This window comes from Rana temporaria, chromosome 1 (assembly GCF_905171775.1).
Source record: "Rana temporaria chromosome 1, aRanTem1.1, whole genome shotgun sequence".
Lineage (NCBI taxonomy): Eukaryota > Metazoa > Chordata > Amphibia > Anura > Ranidae > Rana > Rana temporaria.
Genome location: NC_053489.1, coordinates 553260806 through 553279489, shown reverse-complemented (window position 1 = coordinate 553279489; position 18684 = coordinate 553260806). Strand labels below are relative to the sequence as shown.

General features: G+C 47.1%; 1 protein-coding gene across 1 annotated transcript in view; it reads left to right on the top strand.

Moving 5' to 3' along the window:
- The first annotated feature begins 384 nt into the window (after positions 1–384).
- AGA (aspartylglucosaminidase) overlaps positions 385–18684 on the top strand; it is a 31707-nt gene continuing 13407 nt past the window's right edge. Inside the window, exons 1-3 of the mRNA XM_040333780.1 lie at positions 385–537; positions 4636–4789; positions 14011–14123. Of these exons, the coding sequence (XP_040189714.1) occupies positions 417–537; positions 4636–4789; positions 14011–14123 (388 nt within the window). The 5' untranslated portion in view covers positions 385–416. The remainder of the gene's footprint in view (positions 538–4635; positions 4790–14010; positions 14124–18684) is intronic.

The window sequence follows — 18684 nt, the reverse complement described above, 5'->3', positions numbered from 1 at the left end:
TTATATAAAAAAATGCGGAAAGCGCAGCAGAAATGCTCAAAAGCAACATGCATAGATGTTATTTTTCTCTCATATTTCTGGCGCTCTTTTTAGGGGTGAGCGGTAATTCCCCACCCTGCAGTGGGCATAAAACGGGGCGGGATGTTGGTGACATCAGCGCCCGTATATTAACAAAACGTGTCACCAAAACATTAAAAATATTTATTTGGGGTTCAGAAAAGGGACGAGTTCGAAGGACGCCCGAGCTCCATGCTGGTATGACTATACTGAAGCCTGTGAGTCACAATGAGCCGGTAATATCGGTATGCGCCCACCACACTGCTCTGGAGGTGTCATCACTGCCCACCTGCATCAATGTCCCTTATAAATATAACGCCCCATACTGAGCCCTCCCCCACCACTCTATTTCCGGGACCATGGAGGCGGCTGGCTCCCCGGTGCTGTACGTATTAGCTGCCCAGCTGTGTGCGGTGTACTCCCAGGCCGCTCTGCCTCTGGTCATCAACACCTGGCCCTTCCGGAGCGCCACACAAGCAGGTGAACGCGGGGGGACCGCACTTTACTCCCCTTCTGTGGAGAGACGGGAGCGCGCAACCCTACTAGGGTGGCGGGGAGACGAGAGCGTGCACTTCAAGGCTCTTCCCCGCCGCGCGGAGATGGGTGCGCGCATGTTTTACTCCCCTCTGTCCCAATGTGGGGAGACGGGGACGCGCATTTTTTTGCTCTGCTGTGAATAGACTGGGACGTGCACGTGATGTAGGTGTCATGTGATAACAGGACTTTGCAGGAAATGCTCCCCCAGCAACACACAACTCATATCAGGGCTATTCCCACTACTGTGGGATGTTGCCTTTGGCAGACCATTAGGCCCCATTCATAGTGGGGAATTGAGTTTTCTCTGCTGGTGATTTTCATGCAATTCTGCATGTCACACATAGGGCAGCCTATTCACTTCAATGGACTGCCCTATGTACATTTGTCACCCCAAAAAAGCGCCAGATCAATTTTAGACAACAGACTTGACACTGTTTTTAAAGATGCATTTTTCAGAATTGCACCGTGCTTGGAGCACCATTTAAAAACGCATGTTGCCGGTTTTGCAGAGCTTACCACACAATTTGGAATCGCAGGCAGAATCGTAGTGACTGCTTCCACTATTCCAGATCTCCAAGTGTGAATGGGGCCAACAGCAGAAGAAACATATGTAGGGTTTCTGGCAGCGCAACACTAATGAAGCGTACTGCCATACTTCGGGCTGTAATGCACATCCATCAGCGTGGGGCATTGGGGTGCCATTCAGAATGAACAGCATTACATTGCAAAATTGCATGACCATACATTGCTGCAACACAGTAGTGAGAATGGGCGCTTGTAGCTTGTGTGTGTGTGTGTGTGTGTAGCTTTCTTTAGGATGGTATTTGGGGACTCCCCCCCCCCCCCCCCCCCCCCCCCCCCCCCTTGTGTTGGCAGCTCACAGAGGAGCAGAGATTGGGGAATTGCCTGGCACACAGCTGAGTGACACCACATCTCCCGGGTACTTTGCAGAAGCCAGTGGCAAATAGACTGTGCAAGTGCAGTTTTTCTCTGCAAAGCCATTTGCTTCAGAGTTTAGTAAATTAGGTATAGCGTCACTTTACAAAGGATACCCAATTGCGTGCTAGAAAAAAAAATGCTTGCACATGATTGGCTGATGCAAGTAATCGGAACGTCCCCTTATTTACTAAGCGCTGGAGCAAATTCCCTTGCAGAGTGCAACTGCACTTGCAAAGTGCACAGTCTATTTGGCTTTAGTAAATCAACCCCAGTGTGTTCCATGCTGTCAGGATAAGTCGATGCATGCAGGGCTGGTGCAAGGGTTTTAGACACCCTAGGTGAAACCTCATTTTGCCACCCCCCTTGGCTCCACCCTTGACTCCACCCCCTTTCCCCTGCCCACGTAAACCCCACCTTTTTAATGAAGCGCCCATCAAATGCAGCCTCACCAGCGCCCATCAAATGCAGCCTACCAGTGCCCAGCAAAGCAGGCTCGCCAGTGCCCATCAATGAATGCTTGCTTCCATTAATTCGTAAGTTGGCACACAGACACAGTCCTCCGCCGCCGAGCGAATGGAGCTGCTGATGCTGAGACTTGGTTGCTTGCTGCAGAGAGTATAAACATCAGTGGCCGGGCGCCCTAGGCGGCTGCCTATTTTGCCTAGTGGTAGCACCAGCCCTGGATGCATGTGTACACCAAATTGTGGAGTCTCCACCTTTATCACTGTCTATATTTGGCTTTACCTGAATAAGTGATAATCAAAATAAGGTGGATCCGAAAAAGACACTTTTGGTAAATACTGCATATATGAATATTTGCTTGGAAAACCACACACTTCAGGCAGTTGCACAATCTGCACTCCTGGGTTTGTACTCTTTTAGATACAAATTTTGCTTTTATAGGTAACATCTCTTCTATTCAGATAACTTTAAAGCAGTGGTTCACAACAACCAGGCCTCAGCTTTACTACTGTTGAACTGTTGCTCTAGTCAGGATAGCTCTAAACGTGGGTGGCCAGGCACCCGGGGTACATGCCACACTATTGTTTGGTGCCTCCTATCTGCCTACCAGCATTGCTGCTCTGCCTGCAGGTTTCTGGCCTGGACCTATAGGATGTGGGCAGCTATGGATAGTTGCTGCCTCATTTGGCTCTACCTCCAGCAGGGCGCGCAGTCCCAGGTAGATACATTGGCAGGAACACAAATCCTGCCCTAAGTCAGGCAAGTGAAAAGCAGTAGAAAAGGTTTGCAGGGGTAAGCAGTGTTAGAAAAGGGTTGCAGGGGTGTAGAGAAGTGAGCAGTGTTTGAACAGGGTTGCAGGGGTGAGTGGTGTTGGAAAGGGTGAACCCCAGTGCTGGGGGGTGCGCACTTGCCGCGTCTAAAAAAAATCTGGGTTTTTCACTGTCGGAAAGCACCAATGTACCCTCTCCACCTGCATCAGCTGTTGTGATCGCACTGGTTACAGGATCAGCCAAAGAAACGTAGTCCGCATTAGCATGGGTGAGTGGAGGAGACCTACACTGAGTTACACACACCTAGCACTGTTAAGTGATCTGCAGCTGGACAGATGTCACCTGCCTAGTACCTACTATGCAGCACCTTTAAAAAAATCATACCCCTTGAAATTTTCCACATTTTGTCACAAGAGCCTCAGCTGTCCAGGGACTCTCCCTCATTTGCTGAAACCCTGGCTCCTGCTGCTGTCAATCACAGAAAGAAAGTTACCGCTCCAGGTGGATTGTGTTAGGATGATCAGTATGGTCTCAGGAGATCAAGGGTGCTGGCAATGCACAAGACGTGTTTCGCACTATACATTAGTGCTTAATCTGAGCTATGATTAAGCACTAATGTATAGTGTGAAACGTGTCAGCTGTTTTACTCCTATGTAGTGTGCTGTGACTTGTAGTGCATTTTTCCTTTTTTAAATAAAGACAACCATCAAGGTTTTTTGGATTACGGCTGTCCATATTTTCTTTTTCCATTTGTTGCTGTCAATCACAGCCAGGGAGCCAATGAGGAGAGAGAGGGGGCGGGACTGAGCCACAGCTCTATGTGAATAGACAAACAGAGCAGCAGCGGCTCAGCAGTTAGCCTGCATGGATACCCCCATAGAAAGCTGCTTGCTCTTGGGGCACTGGGTATGAGGGAGGGGTCAGGAGTGCCAGCTGGGGACCGTGGTTGGTCTGTGCAAAACCACAGCACAGAGCAGGTAAGTATAACATGTTTGTTATTTTATTTTTTTAAATACCACTTTACTCTTCCTCGCAGTCATATAATGGCCACATAACTGCACATTAGATCAACAGACATACCAGGCAAACAAAAAATGTTTATACTCCTACAATAAAAGTGAAAGGGAAATGTTGTGTCTGAGCGGTGCAGACAGACTGTTAAAAGGTCACCATCTTTTTCCTTTCCTCTTCCTATGATCTCTTGGTCTCCAGTCACAGCGGTGCGTTTTGATTGTTTCAAACCGCATGACAAGTTGCACCCTATTGTCCGCAGCGAAAGTGTTCAAATCGGTGCGACTCCAACTCCATCAGAGTTGCACTGATTTTGCTAGTTTAGTTGCAACTTGCATTGACCTCTGTGCATGATGTTGCACAGATGTCTTCAGAGTCACACCTGAAGTCGCATTGACATGCAACTTTGAAATTGTGCAGCTTCAAGTGAAGTCGCACAATATTAAAGTCGGATTCAGTGTGACCGAAGACTAAGAGCTCATAACGTTTTACATATTTTGCCATCCTATACTTTTTTTGTATGGATATAAACCTTTTTTTTTTTTTTTTTTAAGCTGGATGCACACTTCTGCATTGTGGCAATGTGTGTTACCACAACACATGATAATGTGCACAACATGTATTGTAGCACCTTTTTGTTTAACGGGCACCAATGTAGTAAAGCAAATCACCTGGTCACTAGGAGTGTATAGGAGACAGTAGAAGGCAGGCAAGCTTTCATACAAAAAGAGGGGGCAGTTAGAAGCAAGCAGGGAAAAGTGGAGCCACAAAGTACTAGCTTTCTATTGTGATCAGCAGAAACCAAGTTACAGGCGTATAAATAAATATTTTCCTAACAAAAATCTGTTTTTCTCTTCAGCATGGAACGTCCTTGCTTCTGGCAGATCTGCTTTGGATGCAGTGGAGAAAGGCTGTACTCAGTGTGAAATTGATCAGTGTGATGGCTCTGTAGGGTATGGTGGAAGTCCCGATGAAGCCGGAGAGACTACACTGGATGCTATGATTATGAATGGGTAATATGCTTTAATCCTATCAAATGGAATGATTTACTGTGTGCCGTTACTCTATACTGTAAGTTGCTTGCATTTATATTAAAATTCTGTTAGATCTTAGAGGTGGGTTGGCAGTTGGTAATTCTTTAGGGCTCATTCAAAATTGTGCAGATGCACTATAAAAACTTGGGTCTCTGCAAGAGCACACAGAAAACAATTGTTTTCTATGTGTCCTGTTTACACTTGAACTCAGGTGAGGAGCAATGCGGAAATCTGCAACATATCTGCAGTTTTCCATCCCACTCTGCAGCTCACCCACATCTCTGTTTCTACACCTTCAGTTCACATCTGTTTATTTTTTTGCCTATGATGTCTACTTGTTAAAGTTCAAAATTACTTACCGTATTTATCTGCGTATACCGCGCACTTTTTTTCCCCTGAAAATAGGGGGAAAATCACGGGTGCGTGCTATACGCCGATAGCATACCTGGGAGGGGAAGGAGAGGGACGAGCGCCCGCCGGGAATTACTGAGCCATCATCTCCTCTCGGCTCTCAGTCGGCTGTCACGTTACACACGCACAGTCCTGCCTCCGCCACCAGCATTGGACCAGGGTTCTGTCTGTCACCGGAGATGGTCCAATGCCTATGGCGGAGGCAGGACTGTGCGTGTGTGACGTGAGAGCCGAGTGGAGATGACGGCTCAGTGATTTCCGGCGGTGATTTCCTTTGGGCGCTCGTCCCCATCCTTCCCCTCTGAGGTATGCCATAGGTACGCGCTACAGTCTCAGCCATCGCTGCCCGCATTTAAGGGTTTCCTCACCCTCCCCTTCACCATAGAAAATTTGGGTATAGAACATTTGGGTATAGAAGCCCCAAGCCGCGCTACAGTCCTGGTCAGCGCTGCCTGCGTCTGAGGCCCCGTACACACGACCGAGTTTCTCGGCAGAATTCAGCCAGAAACTCGATCGGAGCCGTATTCTGCCGAGAAACCCAGTCATGTGTACACTTTCGGCCGAGGAAACCGACGAGGATCTCGTCAGGCCAAATAGAGAACATGTTCTCTATTTCCTCGTTGGTCAATGAGGAAACTTGGCTCGCCAAGATTCCTCGGCGGCTTCACAAGGAACTCGACGAGCAAAACGATGTGTTTTGCTCGTCGAGTTTCTCGGACGTGTGTACGGGGCCTGAGAGCCTGTACGGGTCCCTCCCTTCCACCATCGAGTGCTGACAGCTAGAAGCCCTAAGGTACTGTGTATCTCCTTGAACATAGGAGCTGCTCTGAGTTGCTTGCTGTACATTGCTGCTTATCTTATTTTTAATTTTAACTGCATTTACTATTTGAACTAAAAAAATTATTTTTCTCTAGTCGTCTTCCAGGACGGCACCCTGAGAGATGACTGGCTTCTCCTGACAGGAAACACAATCAAAAAGAGGTTAAAAACCCCGCCCCTTCCCGTGCTCCTCAGTTCTTGATTGTGTGTCCCCACAGCGAAACGTTTATTTTTTTCTGACCTAAGGCCTGGGGCTGGTGGTCCCCCCCTGGGAACTGAACCGCAGGCACTGGGTAGCCTTTGGGTTCAGCGAATACTTCCACTCCTAGGGGGTCCCTTCTTACTCAGGGGGGCCTCACTATGTGAGCAGAAGAACCCCCTGGAGTGCTGGAGTCTCCTGGGGATAGGTGTCTATTCTGGAGCTCCAGGGGCTGATCCTCTCTCTCCCTGAGCCTTCCCCTTACCTTGGAGGTTTGTGGGTCGAGCTCTCTCCGGGGGTGGGGGCCTTCTGTGCGCTCTGGGGCTGCGGCCGGGTCGTCCTGGATCCCTGGGCGTTCATTGCCGTTCGAATTTGGCACCAAACCGGCGTCTCTCAGAGCCGGCGGCGCGGGGCAAGGATGTCACACGCGCGCGCGTGTCACTTCCGGGTCGGCCTGGTAAAGATGGCGCCGCGCAGCTCCAGCACGCCAGTCCCGGCTTACCACTACACCGGAGACACACGGTACGTCCTACCGGAAAAAGGACAGCAGCAGCTGAGAGAGAGCGGAGCCATCATCCTCCCGCGATGGAGCGAGAGGTCCGGTCATCTTCGACCCTGGCTGCAGAGGAGACCACAGGGGGTGAGTCTTCCTGAGTACAGGTATGGTGGGCTAAAATCCAATGTGGTTTCTCAGCATTTACATACATGCCTGTGTATCTTTTCCTTTTTAGGGGAGGATTGCGCTGCCCAGGGGGGGGCTAGTCGTTCAAACAGGGACACTAGTCGTTCCAAGAAATGTGGCTACTGTAGTTGCAAATTACCCTCAGATTATTTCAAACCCTTTTGTGCTAAATGTATTGTTAAGCTAGCAGGGAAGGAGACCTCTGAGATTCTGAAGGGGTTTCTTGAGGTACAGTCAGAAATGCTCTCTACGCTCAAGGAATTTCATGTGTCTTTAAAGAGCAAAGAGCCTGAACCCCCCCATCGCAGGGCCCTCTTCTCAGGAGAGTTCCTCTTCACAGATCTTTAGAGTCCGCCAGGAATCCCTTGGTTCCTTAGTGTCTGACTCTGAGGACTCAGAGATTCCCCCTCAGGAGGGTGGCTCTCTTGGTCAGGCAGAGGAAGAAAGCGAGGATACTAGGGCAGGCAGGTATGTCTTTGCTGCGGACGATATGGAAGGCCTCCTAGAGGCAGTATATGCCTCTGAAGAGATCCCTCAACCTGCGGAAGTAATTTCCACTCAGGATAGGCTATACCAGGGCCTGCTAAAACCTCAGGCCAAGGCTATTCCGGTACACCAGTCCCTAAAGGATATTATCCTCAGGGAATGGGCAGAGCCAGAGAAGAAGCTTTTAAGGTACAAGACCTGGAAACGACGTTGCCCCTTTAAGGAGGAGGAGGAATCAACTTTTTTTAAGATTCCTAGACTAGACGCTCCGCTCGTGCAAGTTTCCAAGCAATCGGATCTCTCTTTTGAGGACACAGGCAATTTGAGGGATCCTATGGATCGGCGGGCAGAGACCTCCTTGCGTAGGGCCTGGGAGGCTAACGCGGCTGCCTTGGGCCCCGCCCTAGCCTCGGCCTGTGTTGCAAGAAATGCCAATTCCTGGATCTCAAAATTGCAGGAACATGTGTCCCAGGGGTCAGATTCTAAGGAAATTTTAGAATCCCTTCAACTCTTAGGGAGCGCAGTAGCATATTTAGCAGACGCCTCTGTAGAGACGGTGCGTTCTACTGCAAAAACAGGAGCCCTCCTCAATTCTGCCAGAAGGGCAGTGTGGGTCAAAATGTGGAACGGGGACCTTGCGTCCAAAAACCGCCTTTGTGGTCTTCCCTTTGAGGGCTCCCTGCTCTTTGGTTCAGGCCTGGATCAGGCCCTGACTAGATCCTCAGAGAAAGGGGTTCGCTTTCCTGCTAAGCCTAGACAAAACAAGAAAAAGTTTTTTCGAGGCCCCCAGGGTGGATTTGGAGGTAAGAACCGTCCCTCAGAGAAAAAGCCCCCTTACAACAGGCGTTGGGGTACTGGGAAGGAAAAGCAAAAAGGAGGTATCCTCTTTTCCAATCCCAAACCCAGCGACAAGGACTCCAAATGACGGGAAGGTCGGGGGAAGACTCTCCCAGTTCCTTCCCAGATGGGAGAGTATTACTCAAAGTCCACATATTCTCCAGATTGTAAGGGAAGGTTACAAGCTAGAGTTCCATCAGCTTCCCCCTCAAAACTTTATTTTGACGCATTTACCCAGGGACCCTCTCAAATCAGCAGCCCTTCTACAAAATGTTGCAGAACTGGCACATCAGGGGGTCATAGTCCCAGTCCCGGTGTACCAGAGAGGGTTGGGTGTGTACTCCCACATCTTTATGGTTCCCAAACCTTCAGGGAAATTTCGTCTGATAATAAATCTGAAGCCCCTGAATACCTCCCTCCTCCACAAGAAGTTTCGTATGGAGAGCATTTACAGCCTCAGGAGGCTCCTACTGAGGGAGGTATTCATGGTCACCATCGATTTACGAGACGCGTACCTCCATGTCCCGATTTTCTTGGGGCATCAGATGTTCCTCAGGTTCGCGATCGCCTCCGTCCAGGGAGTGCAGCATTGGCAATTTGCTGCCCTTCCTTTCGGACTGGCCTCCAGTCCAAGGGTCTTTACCAAGGTCCTGGCGGAGGCGATCGCTTTCCTGCACCTACAAGGGATAGCGATAGTTCCCTATCTCGACGACTTGATACTATACAATCAAAGTCGGGATCTCCTTCTTGCGGATCTGGCCACTGCAATGACTACCCTCGAGTCCTTGGGGTGGATCATCAACAGGGAGAAATCCTCTCTCCTTCCAGAACAGCAGAAACTCTATCTAGGGTTTCTGATAGACTCCCTGGGAGGGAAGCTCCTTTTACCCAGCGACAAGATCCGAGGTCTCATGTCAGTGGTCAGATCAATGCTGGAAAGAGCAGAGTCCTCCTTCAGGGACATCATGAGAGTCTTAGGTCTAATGACTTCCTGTATTCCAGCAGTCCCGTGGGCACAGCTCCACTCCAGACCCCTACAATTTTTCCTTCTTTCCTCCTGGGACGGAAAAAGGGAATCCCTAGAGCTCAGTGTCAGTCTCCCAGAACCAGTGAAACTCTCACTGGGCTGGTGGCTCATCCCACAGAACCTACAGCAAGGTCTGTCATGGGGCCAGACCAATCCGGTCAGGATCACCACGGACGCCAGCTCATGGGGGTGGGGCGCACATCTGGACGATCTCCGTGCCCAGGGTACCTGGGGACAACGACAGAAGGGGGCCTCTTCAAATTACCGCGAGCTATTAGCGGTCGGAGAGGCTCTGAAGGCATTCGAGGACAGAGTCTTGGACCAGGAGGTCCAGATCATTTCCGACAATGCGACCGTGGTGGCCTTCCTCAACCATCAGGGGGGCACCAGATCTCGCACCCTTCTAGACTTGTCCTTAGAGATCCTGGGCTGGGCCGAGCAGAGAGTTCTCTCGCTCTCGGCGGTACACCTGAAAGGGACCCTCAATCTGGAGGCAGACTATTTAAGTCGCCATCCCATTCTCCAGGGGGAATGGGAACTAAATACAGAGATTTTCAGTCTAATATGCCAGCACTTTGGCAGCCCAGAGATAGATCTCTTCGCCCGCAGGGCAAACTGGAAGGTGAAGAGGTTCTTCTCTCTCTCCCGAGAACACGGCTCGGATGCACTGGCACAGGTATGGAGGTTTCAGCTAGCCTATGCCTTCCCTCCTTTGAGCCTGATTCCGAGAGTCCTGCAGAAGGTAAATCTAGCAGTAGGGAAGTTCATTCTCGTCACACCCTGGTGGCCCAAGAGGGCCTGGTTTCCCGCTCTAGAGCGAGGGTCAGTGTTGCCTCCCCTACTTCTCCCTGTCCGAGCGGACCTTCTTCGTCAGGGTCCGATTTATCACCCAGAACCCGGCTTCTTCAAGCTGACGGCCTGGTGCTTGAGAGGCGGAACCTGAGGGAGAAGGGCTGCTCCGAGAGAGTTATTGACACGCTTCTAGCCAGTAGGAAGGTAGTCACTAGGCGTATATATGCCAAAACCTGGGGTATCTTCTCTCGCTGGTGCTCAGAGAGACAGGTTTCTCAGCAGGAGACCTCGGTCATCTTAGATTTTCTCCAAAATGGAGTAGACAAGGGGTTAGCCACAAGAACACTAAGGGTTCAGGTAGCAGCCTTGTCATATTTTTTGGATAGACGTTTATCCCTGGACCCCCTGGTTAAGAGGTTTCTTATTGCCAGAGACATTTTGTCCCCAGTTCAGATCTCTAGGGTTCCACCCTGGGATCTTTCGTTAGTGTTAAACCAACTTACCAAGGCTCCGTTTGAGCCAATTGACACTATCCCCATCAGGTTACTCACCTTTAAATTCGCCTTCCTCTTGGCAATCACGACGGCCAAGAGGATAGGTGATATGCAGGCGCTCTCCATTAAAGAGCCATTTTTTCGCTTATTTGAGGACAGGGTCGTTCTAAGTCAGGACCCCCTTTACCTTCCTAAGGTAGTGACAAAGTTCCACAGGTCACAGGAGGTAATCCTCCCTTCTTTTTGTTCAAATCCCCAGAATGAAAGAGAAGCTTCCTTTCATTGTCTGGATGTTAGAAGATGTCTATTAGCGTACTTAGAAAGAGTTAGTCTTTAGACGTTCTACTCATCTATTAATTTGCTTTTCGGGTCAGAAAAGAGGCCTTCAAGCGTCCAGAGCCTCTATTTCAAGATGGATTAGGCAGACAATTTCCTTAGCTTATGTACAAGCCGGTAAGGTAGCTCCTAATGTTAAAGCACACTCCACACGATCACTAGCAACCTCCTGGGCAGAAAGGGCCGGAGCTTCGGTGGAGCAGATTTGCAGAGCAGCGACGTGGTCAAGCCAGAACACGTTCCTGAAACATTATAGAGTTGACCTACTGTCACCTCAGGACTTGGTTTTCGGGAGAAAGGTCCTGCAAGCAGTGGTCCCGCCCTAAGGTAGGCCTGAAGCTACTTGCTTCTCTCTCAGGGTGCCGTCCTGGAAGACGACTAGAGAAATGACCAGTTACACTTACCGGTAGCTGTATTTCTGGTAAGTCTTACAGGACGGCAGGCCTACTTCCCACCCTTGTGATACATTATTGGTTTGTATTATATTTTTTGTGGTGTTTTTTCCGTGCACTGGTGGGTTCATACTTATCTCAAACTGAGGAGCACGGGAAGGGGCGGGGTTTTTAACCTCTTTTTGATTGTGTTTCCTGTCAGGAGAAGCCAGTCATCTCTCAGGGTGCCGTCCTGTAAGACTTACCAGAAATACAGCTACCGGTAAGTGTAACTGGTCATTTTTCAGAAAATTCAATCTTAAAATTGGGGTGCGCATTATACACCGGCACGCGTTATACCCTGATAAATACGGTATATGTTCTCATTAAAGGAGAAGTCCAGCCTGAGCTTCTTAGGCTGGGCTTTTCCTATGGGTCACAAGGGTGCAATTATTTTGCACTCCTGTGACCTGTTTTCACAGGTCTGAAATCCGCTCTCCGCTGACTTTGCAGCCATCAGTCCGACTTCCAAATCTGGATCCGCCAGCTGCCTTGATTGCTGGCTGTCTCAGGGTCTTCCGTCCCTCTACTGCTCAGCGCTCCAATGAGCGCTTAGAAGTAGAGCAGAAGCTATGTTAGGGGAGGAGTGGTTGTCAGTGCAGAGACGCCGGGGGACAGATGCAGCATCGGTCGGATGCTCCATCCACGAGGCAAGTATGGTTGGGGGGGGGGGGGGGACTTTACTTCTCTTTTAAGTTGATTTAAAGCATAGATTTGCCGTTGCTTCACTCCCTAAGTATGGAATATATATTCATAATTCAAAACATATGGTAGTCTCTATGTACTCTCTAGTTACCTGTATATATGCTCAACATTGTCTGTATCTCACAAGACTAGTGTGATGGGAAGAGTCCTGCAACCTGTTGCCTGCACTATCCCATGCTAGTCCCTCACTGTTCTTTTTAGGCTTTACATATAGCATTCAGTCTGTCTGTTAACACAAGTAAGGATGAGCTCAGGCGTGTTCAACTCCACGTGCCTGTGCCCGCCAGGGAGCTGACGCTCCAAGGGGAAATGTCTCACTGCCTGTGATTAGCACTGCAGAGTGTCCGCTTCCTGGCGGGCACGGGCAAGTGAAGTTGCGAACATGCCTGAGCTCTTAAACGCAAGTTTGATTTAGCAAGTGGTTTAGAAAGGCATCTTTCAAAGTTTGGGGCTCTGTCACACTATGTGTAGCGGGAACAAGTATTCTTGCTCGCGTTTTTTTAAAGTGCAATTCTCACACGTTTCTTCATGAGGCAGCCTATTCACTTGAATGGGCTGACCTGTGTGTGTGTTGGCTAAAATAAGCTTTTTCTTTAGGCTAAAAGCTTTATGGACTTTTTAACCCCTTGATGCCAATGTAACACAATTAGGTGGCCCCACTGCACTGCTCTTTGCCGTGGGACCACATATTTGCATATCTCCCTTTGTGCTGTACTACTGAACTCCCGATTCCAGGTCACCTGACCACTGTGGTAGCCTCTCATTGGCTACCATAGTGATCAGTTACTTTGAAGCCTGTCCCTGTGTTTCTTTCTCAGTGAATGGAGAGGGAAAATACATTGTATCTTTGTCTCTCCTTGCAGTGTGTGTGTGTGTGTGTGTGTGTGTGTGTAAAAAAAAAAAATACCTAGATCAAGGTTTGATCTAGGTCAGTGCCAGGGTTAGTGTTTGGGTCAAGTAAGGGTCAAAGGTCAGCGTCAGTAAATTTTGGGCAGGACTTTATTTTTTTTTTTAGTTAAGGCCGTTTCAGACGTGCGCTATGGTCCGTTTCTAAAGGAGGAAAATCCTATTTTTCCATCCCTCTGCGGATCGGATGAACACAGACGGATCTTCACGGGACAGATTTTCATGAAAGGGCCCTAAGTGTCAGTGTTTTAACAAAATACACAATATTGTTTTTGGGCTGTGCTACGGGTACAAACAACTAATCTACACATATGTGGTATCACTGTGATCGTCGGGAGCAGGAGAGGTAATTTTGGGTTGTTCTTTGGTGGTAGGTTGTTTTTTTTTTTTTTTTTACTATTTTGGGCCAGTTTTCCTTTGATAATAAAAATCAGGAGATATCCATTACCATTTACCACCAAATAAAACCCCAATTTGTCCTGGGAAAAAAACACAGTATAATCTACCTGGATGCACAAAGTACTTGTACTTGATATGTATGGTTTTACTAACACATGCCAAAGACTCTAGCCGAGGGTTGTCCAGAGGTTCACCAACCAACAGGTGTTTGAGAGTTCCTATTCGGAAAATCTTCGTTCTTTAATGGGATGTTTCCAAAGATGATCTGTGGCAATTAAAGCATATTTCTCCAAGTTCATGTAAAAATTATTTTTCAGTCCCCCACTTTAAAATCGGACATGGCAAAAAATTCTCAGCCTTTAATATAAATATTAGCTGATGCACTATTGTCCCCTGCTAAATAAGTAGTGGTAAGCCAGCATATGCTTTGGTGAGATGGCCCAACATTAACTGTCCACCTCCAAAGCCAGTGGTAGTTAAAGTCAATGCAAGCGGATGAATATCCGAGATAACTACGGTAATTAACTCTTAGGTAGCTATAATAAACAAAACAGTTTTTGATAGTTTGACCCTTTCAGTAATTTAAACTTACATCATGAAAATAGTATGAAAGCATTATACAGTTATGCTGAGCCTGTTCTTATGGACACCCTTTGTCATGTTCTCTACATTTTAGTAGCACTATGAAAGTTGGTGCTGTTGCCAGTCTGAGGAGAATAAAGAATGCCATTGGTGTGGCCAGAGCTGTGATGGAGCACACAAAACACACATTTTTAGTGGGAGAATCGGGTAAGTTATCATCTTTGTTTCAGGAAAATATAGAGCTACACGTGATATCCTTTAAAATAGAATTACAGCAAAAACTTTTTTTTTTCAGGGAGGGTCATCACCCCTGTCAGTTTTTTGCCTTCTATATTCATTTTTTTTTGTTTTGTTTTGAAAAACAGTTTCTATATCAGTTTGATGTACCTTTTTACTTCATGTCTCATATAACAGAGTGTCCACATTGGAAGATTTCCCCTTTATTACTGTTCTGGTGACAACTCAGCGTTTGTTTTTTCTTTTTTCAGTGATAACAGTCACTGGGACAAATGGAGAAGGTGAATTTTCTTAACAAGGACACTAACAGCAATAAAATCTGACAGGTGTTCTAATTCCCTCGCCACTTTATCCACAAAAAAAAAAAAAAAGTTTGGGCTTTAGTTCTACTTTAAGAATTATCTTATTAGTTAGAAGTTATATTTGCCAGTAAAAGTATTTTCTTTTTGTTTACTTGCTATTATAGTACAGCACTGTATAGTTCTGTTTAGATTTGTTTTACATTTTCATGAGCAAATGCTACAGCCAGTAAATGCCCTGGCTATGTGTAAAGTACATTTGCTGCTACTACCATGAGGCCGGATAATGTAGCAGATAAATCTATACATATAATGTAGATTTTAAATGATCAAATGTGTTCTATGTGAATTACTGTATTTTAACCGCTTTCGGACCAGCTGCCGCAGTTTTACTGTGGTAGGTTGGCTCCCCTGGGCGAAACGTTTCCTTACATCGCTTCCCCTTTGGCCACTAGGGGGCACGCATGTGCCACTGGAGGCGTGCACCTGTGGCTCGCCACCGATGCGAGTGCCCGGCGTGCATGATGATATCCAGGCACCCGCGATCGATTGTGACAGCGAGAATCGGGATCTGTGTGTGTGTGTAAACACATAGATCCCGGTACTCTCATGGCAGAGGAGACCGATTGTGTGTTCATACTAAGGATGAGCTCTGGCGTGTTCTCAAACCCCATGTGCAGAGCCTGCCAGGAAGTCGGCGCTGCGCTAATCACAGGCAGTGAGACATTTCCCGATCTCTGCAGCCACGCATCGGGACAGTGTCTCACTGCCTGTGATCAGCGCAGTGCCGACTTTCGGTCGGGCTCTGCACGTGAGGTTTGCGAACACGCCGGAGATCATCCTTAATACTAAGTATGAACACCTCCCCCCCCCCCCCACAGTTAGAACACATAATTTCAACATTAAGCATGGAGTTAAAACACACCTACAGTTAGGTCCATATACATTTGGCACAATTTTAGTTTTTTTCAGGTATTATCCAAAACATATTCAAGCTATAGGTATATAATGGTCATGGGCTAAAATTGCATACACTGGTTTTATTTTAGTGTATGTACATCCAAATCAGAGGAAGGGTTTAGGAATTACAACTCTTAATAGACATCCCCCCTTTTTCAAGGGACCAAAAGTAATTGGGCAATTGAATCAAAAGCTGTTTCCTGGCCAGGTGTGGGCTATGTCTTCATTATTTCTTCATCAAATAAGCAGGTAAAAGGTCTGGAGTTGATTCTAAAGCTGGATACACACTATACAACTTTTGTCAGATTTCCTTTAGATTTACCTTCAACTATGTAGTGGAAGGGCCTGACCGATTGCATACGAATTGAAAGTGTTTAGGTTTGACCTCATATTAAAGGAAACAATCTGCAGAAAATTGTAAAGTTTGTATTTGGAATTTATTGCTGTGAATCTACATCATGCATTCAAAGGAGCTGTCCATGCAAGTGAAAACATTCTGAGGAAAGAAGAATGCACTGGTGAGCTCAGCAACATCAAAAGGCCTGGACGTCCAGGGACGACAACAGTGGTGGATGATCGCAGGATCCTCTCTATGGCAAAGATAAACTATTCACGACATCCAGACAAGTGAAGGACACTCTCCAGGAGGTGGGCGTATCATTGTAAAAGTCTACAATCAAGAGAAAACTTCACAAGAGCAAATACCATCGAAGGAGGGGGAGGAGAGGAGCAGGTGGATAGGTTTTCCGCATCAGAGGGGGAAAGGCGGGAGAGACGTTACCCAGAGAACCTGCCCCTTGTGATGACATTTTTACAAGATTTTTTTCATTTGGGAACCCCTGCTGACAGCTGATGACTTGTCAGTTGTTAAAGCGTAGTTCCGCTGAAAAAAAAAAAAATTAGCAGCTACAAATACTGCATCTGCTGACTTTTAAAATAAGGACACTTACCTGTCCAGGGTGCCTGCAATGTCCTCACCCGAATCTGACTTGGCACTTGACATTTTTCAAAGTACTGCAAATAATCACTATCCATGGGAAACTAATCAGCCACCAACTTTACTCAGTTAATTGGTTGACCCCTTACAGACCACTTTAACCTACAGGTAAGCCTAGATTAAGGCTTACCTGTAGGTGCAACAAATAGCTCCTAAACCTACACCTATTGAATATTTTTGTTAAGCATTAAATCACATAAGTATCAAAACGCTACCCGGCGACGGGACTAGGTGCCATTCACCGTACATACAATAAAATCACAAACATCAAAACCGTTAAAACAAAAAAAAACATTAAAACATAAAAAAACAATAACCTAAATCAAATTAAAAAAAAACAGTAAAAGAATAAAAAAGCCCAGAGAAGAAAAAAAACACCTATCAGCCCGTCAGGTCCACCCCCTGTCGCACAGCCATCTACCCAGCCTCAGTCCACAGAAGGGTTTTCAGTCCCCTCCTGAACTGGAGCAGGTTTGAGGTCTGCCTAAGAGCCAATGGCAGGAGGTTCCACTCTCTAGGTCCCAACCTCGAGAATGCTCTGCCCCCCCCACTTTCTTAATCTAAACGTTGGGACCTCCAGGCGGCATTGAGTGACCGCTCTCAATGAACGGCCAGTGAGATGTCTTGTCAATTTCGCCTGGAGGTAAGTAGGACCTAATTTATTGAACGCCCTAAAAACTAAGGTTAAAACCTTGAATCTGATCCGCTGCCTGGTGCCCAGAGGTCGGTCAGTGGCCTTTCAGATTGAGGGCTAACCATACCGCTTGATACTGGACTTTCTGTAGGTCTTTGATCTGGGAGAGGTAAACCAGCCAGCAGCCCGTTACAGTAGTCCAGATGCAGAAGGATGAGAGCGCGCACCACAGCGATCCTGGCCTGATCAGTCAAATTGGGGGCAGAAAGCGGTGAAGCAGCCGCATTTTAAAGTGGCAAGTTTTGACCACCTGGTCCACGTGTGGTCCCAGGGTTAGGCCCTCATCAATGTAGACACCCAGCGTCCTCACCGTAGATGCAGATTTAGGAAACTCCCCACCTTCGTCAGGCCATGATAACACCCAAACCTCTCCCGTAATGTTGCCGGACCACAGCACCTCCGTTTTGGCCTGGTTGAGCTGAAGGAAATTGAGCCCCATCCATCTTTTGATGGCGTCCAATCCCTCAATCAACCTAGCCTCAGCCGCAGGAGAGTCGGCAGAAATTCTGGAAAAGAGTTGGGTGTCGTCAGCATACGACTGAAAACTGAGTGCCATCCCCGCTATCAAGGCGAGGAGAGGGCGAAGGTAGATGTTAAATAAGAGGGGGGAGAGGGACACCACAAGTCACCTTTTTAGGGTTGGAGTAGTGATCCCCCATTTTCACTCTAAACTCCCTATCCTCCAAAAACGAAGCGAACCAAGCCAAGGCTGGATCGCTTACCCTCGCCACCTCATGTAGTCTCGAAAGAAGAATTTTTACACCACATTCAATTCACATAAAATGCGAGTCTGACTGGCTTTCAATGGAGCCAGTTCACACGTGTCCAGGTGGCTGCGGTGCGAATTTGAAAAGGGTCCTGTGTATTTTTGGGTCCGGTTTAGGTGCCAGTTCAGGGAAACATTTACACCTGAACCGGCAAACACAAACGCACAGGACACGGCTGCAAATCACAGCCAGATATGTGTGAACTGTGTGTTAAGTAATTAAAGAGGAACAAGCTTATAAAATGCTAGTCATATCAAAAATGGCTTAGAGGTAAACACTGCATTATATACTTAAAATGTGTTCACTAAGAATAAACTTGCACTTTAAGGGTAAGTGTTTAAATCTGAGTTTTGAATGTTTTCAATGAATTTGTGTTCTTTGTGTTAAGTTATCAAAAGACTCGCAAAAAGAAAATGAACCTTCAATAAACAAGAAGTAGAGCTTCTTGGCTAATAGCATAATAGGCTTTTTCCAGATTTAGTTCCACTTTTGTGCTTCTGCTTAAATTTATTTGAAAAATAAAGCATATCAGACAAGTGCAGTTATAAATAAGCATATTGCAGGTATTCAGTGATATCTGAACCAGTACTTCTTTTAGTCGAATAGTAATTGCATTTTTTAATGAGATTCTTCTGATCATTCTAAAACTTGACAGAGGTTTGCACTGATTTTAGAGGACACTTTTTGTTGCTCAATAAACTCCTCCCTTACATTTTAAAGGCCATTAGAGTTTAATTCTGCTAACTGGTATTGGAAAAAATGACTTTTTATGAGTAAGCAAAATAGCAGGATAATGGCATTAAAAGCAGACCGT